General features: G+C 34.3%; 1 protein-coding gene across 1 annotated transcript; it reads right to left on the bottom strand.

The window, feature by feature from the left end:
* Positions 1-938: 938 nt before the first annotated feature.
* Positions 939-11,100, bottom strand: LOC136233966 (protein SENSITIVE TO UV 2). Its single transcript, XM_066023704.1, has 12 exons — positions 10,671-11,100; positions 10,386-10,424; positions 9,050-9,168; positions 8,274-8,368; positions 7,813-8,162; positions 6,832-6,900; positions 6,106-6,188; positions 5,008-5,322; positions 4,819-4,925; positions 3,136-3,281; positions 1,954-2,162; positions 939-1,437 (listed from the first exon to the last, which is right to left on the bottom strand). Exons 1-12 carry the CDS (start codon positions 11,043-11,045, stop codon positions 1,173-1,175), a joined length of 2,172 nt encoding a protein of 723 aa, XP_065879776.1. The 5' UTR covers positions 11,046-11,100; the 3' UTR covers positions 939-1,172.
* Positions 11,101-11,842: the final 742 nt, after the last annotated feature.

The raw sequence follows: 11,842 nt of genomic DNA, 5'->3' as shown, positions 1-11,842 counted from the left end.
TTTATTAGTCTTGGTAAAAAATCTTAAATGGCATAGATAAAACAAACGGAGTACACGTACAATTTTATTCCAAATGTTAACAAATTGAATCAGTTTCGAACATCATTAATATATATATATATATATAAAAGTTGAGAATATATTTAGAGATGAAACTTTTAAACTGGAAGAAATATTTGAATTTTAAATTGTTTTTGTTAAATGCATATATAAATAATTTTTTTAATCTTGTTCAGGTATATATATTAGTTTTAAAAAATGTTATTATTTACTCTCTTAAATTTTTTAATTCTTATTTTTTATTATTTAAAATAATACCTTTAAATTAACTTTAAATATTTTATTATGAAATTGGATAAAAAAAAATTAATTATATTTTAAAGTTTATGAAAGATAAAAGTTCATATTTATAATTTTATATCGTTCTACTCTTAATTTTATAATGTGATAAATATTTTACAATTCTTTATGAAACAAGTGCTACACCATTAAATTAAAATTCTATAATTATATCAAAATTAACAAATTAATTATTTAATATTGGATAGATTAGGATTATGTAAAAAAATATATATAAATTGGAAGATTATATTATAAGAGAAAAAAACATAAAATAAGAAGAGTAAATACTTGTTCATTAAAAATATGACAAATGGGTGATTATGTTATTTTAAAGTTTCTTTGACTATGTACTTTAATGAAAAAAACTAAAGAGTCGCCATAACTAACAAATTATAACCAACCAATGTTTTTAAGGCAGAATAAAAAGGAGTTAGAATTTAGGAGTGAGATAAAAGAATCACAATTGGAATAATATATTGTGGAACAGGCTGTAGGAGGCAGTAGAAGTCGGTCAATAGTATCCAAGTTGAACGACTGCACCAAATAGTTAAAAAAAATTAAACCAATTGTCACGTCACGTGTACATATCATATGTCAAAAGTCGTGCCATGCGAAAGAAAATAACAGTTCATTTAATTTTCCATACAAAATGGATTAAATATCACTTATAGGAATACAGAAGGCCAAATAAGGGCTTAATACAGTATCAAAACTCTAATGGTAATCAACAATATGTAAAACGGTTCATAAAACATATATACTACACTTCCTAAGTCTCAAAATTTTGGATAAAAACTCGATATGTACAAATTTGCATTTCGACATATGGTTTATGTTATTTTATCTCCCAAATAGGTAAAAACCCTTCTCTTAAGTAGCTTGGCTAAGTTTATAATTTCATCTCTCATTTGCATTGTGATACTATCAGATGACCGCCTCCGTACTTGGTCTTCACGGGACAACCTGCTCACAATGTCAATGCTCATACATGCCATATCCCTGCTTCCTGTTAATATTCTTAGAACAATGGCCGAATACCGTTGGTTGGACACAATTCTGTTCAGTAATATCAGTGCTTCACGCATTAGCAACCTCCTATGGAAAAAGAGGGAAACGAAAATGAAAAGACAAGAGCGTGAGAAACAATCGATGAGGATCCAAAAGGGTAAAACACACTGCTGCACAGTTTCCAGCACGCTTTAGAAAAGAATCAATGCAAGTTTCTAAGTGATGTTCAAAATTTTCAACTAATGAAAACATAGGTTTTGATTTACATACATGAATTTGGTCATTCACCATTAGATGTAAGCTGATTAAATCTAAGCCTTAGGATGCTTTGAATCTCCACCTTAGGATTTTAATCAGCCTACATCTAACGGCGAATGACCAAATTCACCGTGGTCATTAGGATCCATGTGAACACTACTGTTAGGATACTGCATTCATATGCAAACATTAATAAACAGGTGAATACAAATTGACATGAAAACTCATCTCAACAATCAAATAAAAAATGATGCTGTGCAACTATGATGCGAAGGGCATAGATTAAGTGAAATACATAGATAATCGAAAACTGTGTTCGGGACAGCATTCTTTATTATTAATTACCTTGCCTTGATGCTTCCTGCTGGCTCTGGCTCCGGCTCCAAAGAGGCTGATACCTCCACATCCATTTCCCAAATCAACATTTGCAATATCAGTATAAGAAAGCTTTTCCCTCCAGATAACTTGTGATTCACCAGTATTTCAAATCCCGAATTTCCTGAGGAGGCTAGAAAAGCCACCATAATAACAGCCTTTTTTCGAAGTTCTATTTCCTGAAAATATTAAAACCAAATTACATTTTGCAATTAACACTCAAGTATGTTTGGATGTGAATGGCATATAAAGTAATTGTGCCTAACAATTTCAAATATCATGAACTTTGCATGCTTTTTCAATCATCTTTTATAGCTAATAGAACAAAATGAAAATGATAAGCGCAATGCTGTTTCTTTTAAGTAATCAAAACTTCCAAGAATGTGAGGCATTCAGAACCGTAAAACATGAGGCAATTGTTAATTCTCCAAATTGGCATATTCATATAGTAGACAGGCCGCCTAAAATAAGGGACGGGGTCCAAATAGACACTTCTTCCTATAAGTGCCCACATCTGACAGCCCAAAGAGCTCCACCCACTCTCGACAGGGCATCAATAAAATTGGACGGGCTGCCCAGTACGGTACAAAGTTTACCATGTATGTATGATATATCACAGTAATTTATACCATGACATACCATATTTCAATATGATACCTTGGCCCCTAATCGAAACACACCCTAAAGGAGGAACAGGGATCACAGCTAAACCAGATGAGGGATACACAACTTTGCACTGCAGAATTAGGACTGTAAAAGCAACGGAGAGTAGCGAATAGAAATTGAAATTAACCCATTTGATATGAAATTTAAGGAGCATGAGATTTAAAATGGTTTCACACAAAATATTGGAACGTGGAAGCAACATATCTCTTCACAATTCCTGATAATCTAATCCGATGTGGACTATTAGTTTTACCAGCATCTACGCAAAACATTTAGGCTTTGATCCTACATATGCAAACTTTCTTGTACTTGATATTTGTTGTTGTAGTATGTAAATTAATATCCTAAAAGTTCCTCTCTGTAAAAATGAGTTATTGGACTAGGCAAAACGTCAAAGCAAATTGTCATTAAAAGGTAACTCACAAATCTGCAAACCTACTAGTGTCAAATCAGTGGTCACATCAAAAGGTAAATGATATGACCAACCTGTATATTATTTTGACGACCACCTATACAGCCTGCCAAACCCTCAAGGATGGCACCAAAACCTTTGGATGTTGAAGCATTGTTATAATTTTCAGCATTATTTGCGTCTTTGCAACCAGAGCAGAAGACTATCAATAGTCTGGGACCTTATGTAAAGGAATTCAATGGGTGAGTTAGAAGCCATATCAATAGAAATAACATAATAAATTCAAGAAATAGGAAGGTACAAGAGGAACAAAGCTAATCCAACAAAAATATATATTTACAAGTAGCTCCAAAGAAAGAAAGAAAGAGAACATGTAACCAGAAAGCTCAAACTAAAGTGAACAATAACAATTTCAGTGGATTAGTTTAAAGAAGAGTCTTATTCACAAAGAAATATGTTCATGGCCATTCAACACATTATCATAAAGTAATGTCTCCTGAACCTATCAGTTTGCTTGATATTAGTTAATTTAAGCCCTTCCTCCCTTTGCAACCTTAATTTTAGAAAGAAACAAAAAAAAAAGCTAACCCTTCCTTTCCCTATCTTTTCTCCTGTCGCCTCCTCTCAGGGATGTTATTTACAAAGTTTTTTTAGCCTAAACACACATCTCACATGTCCATTTCTTATGCACCAAATTCAATAATCAATATCCCAAAGCACAAGAAGCTTTTGAAGGGATTAAAAAGAGTTCAAGCAAGAACTCAAGTATTTTGAAGAAACTAACTGAAGTTTAAGAAAAATTGCTTGCTGTGGATCTTTTCCATCAACGAATGGAAGTCCAGGGCTGTGTCATTTAATTACTTGTGCAGGCTTGTAAAAGCCCTTATCTAGCTTCTTAAATTTTTAAATAAAGAGAAGTATGACAAATAATGAAATAAAGGTATCCACATAATACAACTGCTTAAAAATGGTGACAAAAAAAAGCAGTGTCTTAAATAGTTTAGTAGCATATAAGTCCATTATTGGTCATATGTCAACAATATTTCAAAGATAAATAGTTCTAGATGTCTACAAAAAATCATTTGATAATACATACTGGTTCTTAGATGTTGTAACTCGTGCTTGTTTACCCTATATTTTTCATTCTAGTTTTACCGAAAAATTGCAGATGAGCCACCAATTATGTGCAGAGTGCCCCAAAAATATTAGGAGATTATAAAATTCAAATGCAGAAGAAGGAAGCAATAGCTACCCTAAACCCTAGATATAAAAAATACATGTATACGTGTGCACGCGATCTAGCCATGATTTTTCAACATTCAATCCCTAATCTATGTCAAAACTCAAAAGAACAGGTGGTTATCTAGATTGCTAATACTAGTAAAGGGCGGCCAGGTGCACTACGCGTCCCCACTAAGCAAGGGTTCGGGGATGGGTCCCACCACAAGGGTGTAATGGGGGCAAGCCTTCCCCTGCCAATTTTTTTTGGCAAGAGGCCGCTCCTAAGACTCAAACCCATGACCTCTCGGTCACACGACAACAACGTTTACCGTTGCGCCAGGGCTTGCCCTCAGATTGCTAATACTAGTATTACATAAAATTAAGCTGGTATCAGAATATTTCACACAAGAACATAGCCCTTGGGGAAGACAACTTAGAGTCTTAGACAGAAAGTAGACAGTTGCAAAGACATAGATTTTAACAAAGAACGGAAAAGAGAAGAGAAGGAAAAAGAACTAGTATTGCTGCAAGCTTACAGTTTAGAAGCAAGTATAATAGTTGAAGAGCTTGTTTTTGCACATGTGATCCAGCCTCCATTTTCAAGAATTGAGCAATGCTTTCAAAAATTGGGGACAGACCAAACCTGATGAAGCATAACCGTATTTACATATAGAACATTACATTCCATTAGGGTAAAGCAATAAAATTGTTCCAAAGCAACTCACATTTCCCTTTCTTCAAAAGCAGTAGTTCTCAGCAAAATCAAATTCATGGTAGAAACTGCCTCCAACCTGACACATCCTTCGTTGCTCACAGCAACCGAATTTAAAAAATTAAATAGAGAAACCCAGTTCACACATGATGGAAATCCAGTATCATTTTTCCAGATACAATTGTTGGAAAAAGTTTGTGGATCAAAAGCAGACGTAGTTCCCAACAGCCTATATCTTGCACAAGATGCCTCCTCCTCAGTCACACTAAACAGGCTTCTATCCTCAGACGTGTTGTGAGATGTTGCTCCCTCAATCTTGACTCTGTCCCTGAGTAGAGTTCACTGGAAAGATCAAATCAAAGCTCATAAGCATGTGAACCTATGTTGGAAATTTTAAAAGCATCGGTTTACAAAATAAAGAAAAGATCAAACACAACGATGTTTAAAAATGCCAGGTCACCGGTTCTATATTCCAACATAATTGTAATGAACCCGAAAACATTCAGTCTTATTATGTTGTGCACAAAAACAATGAATCTTGTCAGCCTTGTTCTTAAATAAAACAATAGCGACAGGCTTTTATCCTTCCAGCCTTTCAGTTTCTTCCAAATCTTATCAGCCTTGTTCTTAAATAAAACAATTCAGTCTTATTATGTTGTACACAAAAACAATGAATCTTAACAGCCTTGTTCTTAAATACGACAATAGTGATGGGCATTTATCCTTCCAACCTTTCAATTTCTTCCAAATCTTATCAGCCTTGTTCTTAAATAAAACAATAGCACATTAGTTATCAAGCATATTCCCACTAAAATCTCCTTCACTGAAAATTAAAAATCAAACTAACCAGATAGCAAACTAGAACATGCAATACCTCTCCTATCCACCTCCCTGTCTCTCTACTACCCATCCAAACTCACTTCCTCCACTCTACTTGGCCTTCCTTACAATCTCTAATCTCTCCCCCCATCAATAACATGATGAAATCCATAATGCCTGCACAGACAAATGGCACTGGCAAGCATGCTAGATTTCATGTCTGTTATCCCATACAAATTATCATGGTAGTACAAATAAAAAGGATGATAATATAAACCTGTTAAGACAATACCTTTCTTCAAATCTCCTTCCTGAGCTTAACAGGTGCTTCAGAAAGACACGAAGTATAGTAAGAGAACTACAGAGAATATCAACCTGTGAAAGAAGGGAAAACATTCATTGAATTGAGCACCAAAAAGATGGTTGAAATTGTTATACTTCAGATAAGCAAACACCAAATAAAGTTCTTCCTAGCAGTTTACTTCTTAAACTGCCTATATAATAGTCCTTCATAACACGATTTTCGAGTTGGTAACCACAAATGCAGAAATGTATTACACACAGCAAGACCCAAGACATTCAACATATGACAACGATCAAGCTTCAATACCAAGAGAATTATTATCAAACAAACAACAGAGGTAACAGACAAAATATTGATAAAAATCATCTAAAGATCCAATCCAATCCAATGGTTCAAAACGATGATGTTAATAAGAGCCATAATAATATAGATTAAGTGAAAACACTAGCTTGCTCAAGAAAGAATCAAGCTACCTTAACAGATGCAAACTCCTAAATGTCCAATGGAGTCAATAAAACTTTTCTGATCCTCATAACAAATACAAGCACATATTATTACGAGCTACACCAATTTACAAAGCATCCTTATACAAAATTAACTAAATATAGTACAAATCTTGGTTGATAAAATACATGTTAACATTTGTATGAGCAGTTAAAAGTTCTTAAAAACAGTCACTGAGAAGACGAAAAATATGTAAGGTTTGCGACTCACATTTTCAAGGTGACAGAGCTCAACCAAAGGCCCAATCAAGGACTCCAACGGCAGCAATCCATTACCAATCTACAATACATTAGAACACAGATTCAAAACAAACTTCTTCAATAATCATTATGCATGTCAACCCAAGAAAATAACAGAAATGTGTGAAGATAGACTGTAAAATTATCATCATTTTCATGTGATGGGGAAGGGAAGTAAATAAAAAGAGCCTCTACCCAAAATAATTGACATTATAATCACCGTCCAACAGTATTATTCTCTGGTCAGAAATGTTATTGGCCACAACTCAAGAAACAAAAATATTCTTTCAACGCGCAGATTTTCTTACTTTTTTCTTTCCAAGCAAATAAAAAATGAACCACACTTACCTCTTCTATTATATTAACACAAGTGACACTAACAAAAATTGAGGTTACTGACATGATAGAAAATAAACATGAACTCTGGAAACAAAAATTTGTAGCCAATATTTTCCACTATAAAGCGATTATTCATCATACTTCATGTGTTAACCATATTCTTTTTATTGAAGCATAACTTTTACATAAGAATTGGGCAAAATCTGTAGGGGCCACAATAAGAATTTACATCTACAAAGATATATTCTAGTATTAGTTGGCTCTATAAATACACGTGCTCATAATATTCTTATTCAGATTTTATTCAAACGACAAAAAACAAGCAATTACGCTTCTATGAATTGGACATAGTTTTACCATGGCTGATGCCTATGGGAATTCATTTTCATATGTAGTCTATGCAAACTGTCCTTTTGACCTGTTTCTGTTAATAACTTCTCTACCTAGATGCCTTCAACGTTTACCTAGTACTCTACTCATTCCAATAATAGTAACAGACTTGAGACAATGAATAATTAGTCTAGGAAGGTGGTACACATTATGCAGCAAATCATTAACCCCGCCGAGAACATAAAATTTGATTTTTATTCAAAAAGCTGTCTCATCAACCTACCTGAGTTAATACAGAATACAAATGAGATATTTTTGCAGCTTCAGAAGGATGGAAAGAGTGCCTCTGACCCTGCAAAGTTGCATTAGAGGAGCCTTCACCATTCACAGAAGTCCCTGATATTTCAGATATCTTAAAGCTCAAAAGCCCAAGAAGAAAATGAAAATCTTTAGGACACGCTGTGAACAACTTGGAAATTAGATCTCTTCCTGACTTCTGGTCACTTGCAGAGCTCCATATGCCAAGCAGCTTGTTAGAAACATTAGCATGTGATGAGAGATCATCCTTCACGCCTAGGTTGCTAGATTCATCACTGTTGTCTGTCTGGATTCCTATGGCCTTAGAGGATAAAGCTGCTAACAAGCACAGATGAAAGAAGCTGTCATCTATTGAGAAAGGGACTGAAGAATGTACCAGAACATATGTGAAGACATATTATACAAAGTCAGGCGTATGAACTTCACCTAAATGAATCTGATGTGCTATCTCATTATCTAAAGCATTCGTATTTCTTGATTGTTGATGAACCCCGTGATTTTTTGGAGCAGGTATATTTCTCCTGCCATTAGTCATGGCACATCAAAATTGTAACTGTTGTAATAAAGAGCATACTAAACAACAATCATCTCTTATCACACAAGATACATATGGAGTCCTTAGTAAAAACAATATTACAAACTAGTAAACAATATAAAATGACTTCACTGGAGAATTTCAATTATGCAACTATTACAATAAATAAAGGGCATAGACTAAATTCTGTCCTCATGGAAACACAACATAGAAAATAAGTAAGCAATATGAATATGGAGAGAGAGAAGAAAACCCATAGTCTTGCTTTGCCAGCGCCAGGCAAGAGTCATTGTGAATTATAATAGCTTGTTTACAAGAGGTAACAAACATAAACACAAACATACATATGCAGATAAGGAGGATAGAGACGAACTAACTTTTGATGCTAACTTAGTACATTATCCAATCAATTAATCCCCATTTTACCAACATCTGCAATATTTTTCTTCCTTGTGATTTGTCAATAAGGCACATATTGAAAACATGATGCAAGGTGAAAAATAAGAAAGAACAGATTTGATTAAAATAGAATAAATAAGGCATTCAAGCTGCATAATCAAGTTTTGAGCCAAGCCTTCTCTCATATATCAAATACATATAGGACTTCTCAGTTTCAGTCCAATGTAGTAGAAAGAAAATTACAGAACAAAAGGAAAATAAAACTCACAAGTTTGTACTGTTTAAGCAGTGAGCACCCACATCCTTTTCTGCAGTATATGAAGATACACATTTTAGCTGCTCCACTTTTTTGTTTCTCTCATTCCTAAGTTCAAAGCATTCACGTTCCTGGAAGGGTATGACAATTCATCTTTAGAAACCCTTCTAAATTATAGGCACTCTTTAAGATAAGCAAGCAATAATGACAATACAGCAGCAAATATAAATATTGATTGCTTAGGGAAGGTTCAACATAAGTAACTTTAGGATTTACGCAAAAGCCAAAGGAAATAATTGCACAAACAGTTTGTTATTTTATTTTATTTTTTTTGCAATACCAGGACATTGATAGTTGATTGTAGACAATAAACATGATACAAAAATAAAATCAGTGCGAACCACACCTATGATAAAAAAAATATCATTTGTTGAAAAGACTAGGAGCACACCCAAGAAGAGCTCTGAAAGATATTAGAACATAAATTCTTACATCACTAATAAGGGTATACAATGGTGATGTAAAGTATCATTAAGTGATATAGGATAAGAATATTTTCCAGTATCTATTAAAATTCATAATCACCCACATAGGCAATCTAAAAGTGGCCACCATATTAACTATATTTTTCACTTGATAAACAATAGCACATTTCAAGTGACCAAGAGGTCACGGGTTCGAGTCTTAGGAGCGGCCTCTTGCCAAATAAATTGGCAGGGGAAGGCTTGCCCCCAGTACACCCTTGTGGTGGGACCCCTCCCCGGACCCTCGCTCAGCGGGGACGCATAGTGCGACCAGGCCGCCTTTTTTTTTAAACAATAGCAGATTTCAAAAGATACAAAAGGTGAAGCATGGCAAAGGAAAAATATAAGTAACTAAGAAACTGCATCATCCCTATGCTTACAAACTATACATGCATCCAGAATAAGATTATTTCTACATATTTCTTAGCATATCATTGGTGTCACCAGTCACCACATAATTGCTACAAAGCAGCTTACTAGTTCTACATACAAAATTTACATGCAATAGAGCCGCATATATTACTTGACCATTCTGTAATCAAAATATATGGCACAATAAAAATCATTCTATCCAGCTACAAACCATATAGTTATCAAACAATACACGAGATTCGTTAATTGGAGTGCCATTGGTATTTTTAGCAGGCAATGAATTCAAAGTTTGATTAAAACAAAGCCAGAATCTTTCCAGAAATTTGATTCAACCGCAACTAAATCAAGTGTATATAGATTCATCATATAGTTTTACAGTTTCCAACTCAAACTGTGAGGAAAGTAGAAGCAGAAATACGTCTAGCAAAGATAAAAAAATAGAAAAGACATACCATATTTGACAGCTGCTCTGACACATGTCCCAATTCCCTCTGTACACATCAACAAGAAATTTTATATCCCATGAAAGAATTCTAATTCTAAGAATTCAAACCAATAAATGAACAGTAAACATCAAGAATTGATTTAAGTTTATTTTAACAAAACACAATGTCAATAAATGAAAAACTAACCATTAAAGAATCTGACAAGTAAAACTTCTAGAGGCAATGGCGTATTCAAAATTCAAAAAGTAACCAATCCTCCTCACCCTAAAAATGAAAAAATTAAAAATTAACCTTTAAGCGTTGAATCTCGCGATCTTTATCATCGTCATGAGGGCGAGTAAGGGGAGGAACGGATGAGAAAACAGCAGGTGGCTTTTTGAGATGATTAAAGCTATAGCTGTCGAGATGAACAGGCCTCTGAGAGAGCTGACGTGGAGGAGAGTGAGTAATACGAGTATTCTGGTTATGAAGAGGATCAAGCTGTGGGAAAGATGAGAAGGTAGCAGTGGATAGAGGATTAGGAGTAGGATTGACCATGGAAGAAGAAGAAGAAGAAGAAGATGCGCGAGCGAGTGAAGAGGAAGAGCGAACGCGTTCTTCGACTTGAATCAGATGGTCTACAAAATCTGCATCCCATTCTTCTTCTTCAGTACCCTGTTCGTCCATTGTTACTCGTTTCAGAGAGGGAAGGAGGGAGGGGCTGAATTCAATATTTGAGGAAAGTGGAAGAGAATTACGACATTCACAAATGTCAATTACACCCTGTTCCCTTTGAATAATATTACTGAAATGCCCTCGCTCTGAACTACAAAAAAAAAATTACAAAGTTGATAAGTAATTTTAGAGGTTTTGACACGAATTAAGAAATATAATTAATATAGAATCAAATTAATAAATTTATATTGATTAATTTAAAAAAAATTCTTTTTCATATAATGGTTGGACAATAAACATTGGGATGTTCAAAAACACATGTACCAAAACAAAATATTCAATGCTTGGATCAAAAAACTATACTAAAAATTATTGGAAAATGAAAATGACTTATATTTTGGAAAAAAAAACAACTTTCTAAAACGATTTAAGAGATACAATTAATTTTGAGTCGAATTTTCTAGCGCCAAATACAATTAAGAAATGCAATTAATGTAGAGTCGAATTTCCTAACGACTCGTTACAGATTCGCTAGGCGGAAGATCATTGTTCCTATTCACTGCCCCTTCTATCACTCTGATGTCGAACATGATTTTCCTTTATTCGTTGATTGCGCTTATGCGCAAGAGTGTTGGAATTATATGGAAATTGACATTGAGTTGTTTAGTACCGAATACCTCAGTACTTCTTTTTTGTAAATTTGTGTTGAACAGTCGAATGAGACCATCACTACGATTGTTGTTATGTTATGGACCATCCCGGGTCAGCGGAACAGGTTGATTTGGGAAGAGAGGTTGTTGCTGCCGACA

This window comes from Euphorbia lathyris, chromosome 6 (genome assembly GCF_963576675.1).
Source record: "Euphorbia lathyris chromosome 6, ddEupLath1.1, whole genome shotgun sequence".
Classification (NCBI taxonomy): Eukaryota; Viridiplantae; Streptophyta; class Magnoliopsida; order Malpighiales; family Euphorbiaceae; genus Euphorbia; species Euphorbia lathyris.
This window is presented reverse-complemented; position numbering and strand designations above follow the sequence as displayed.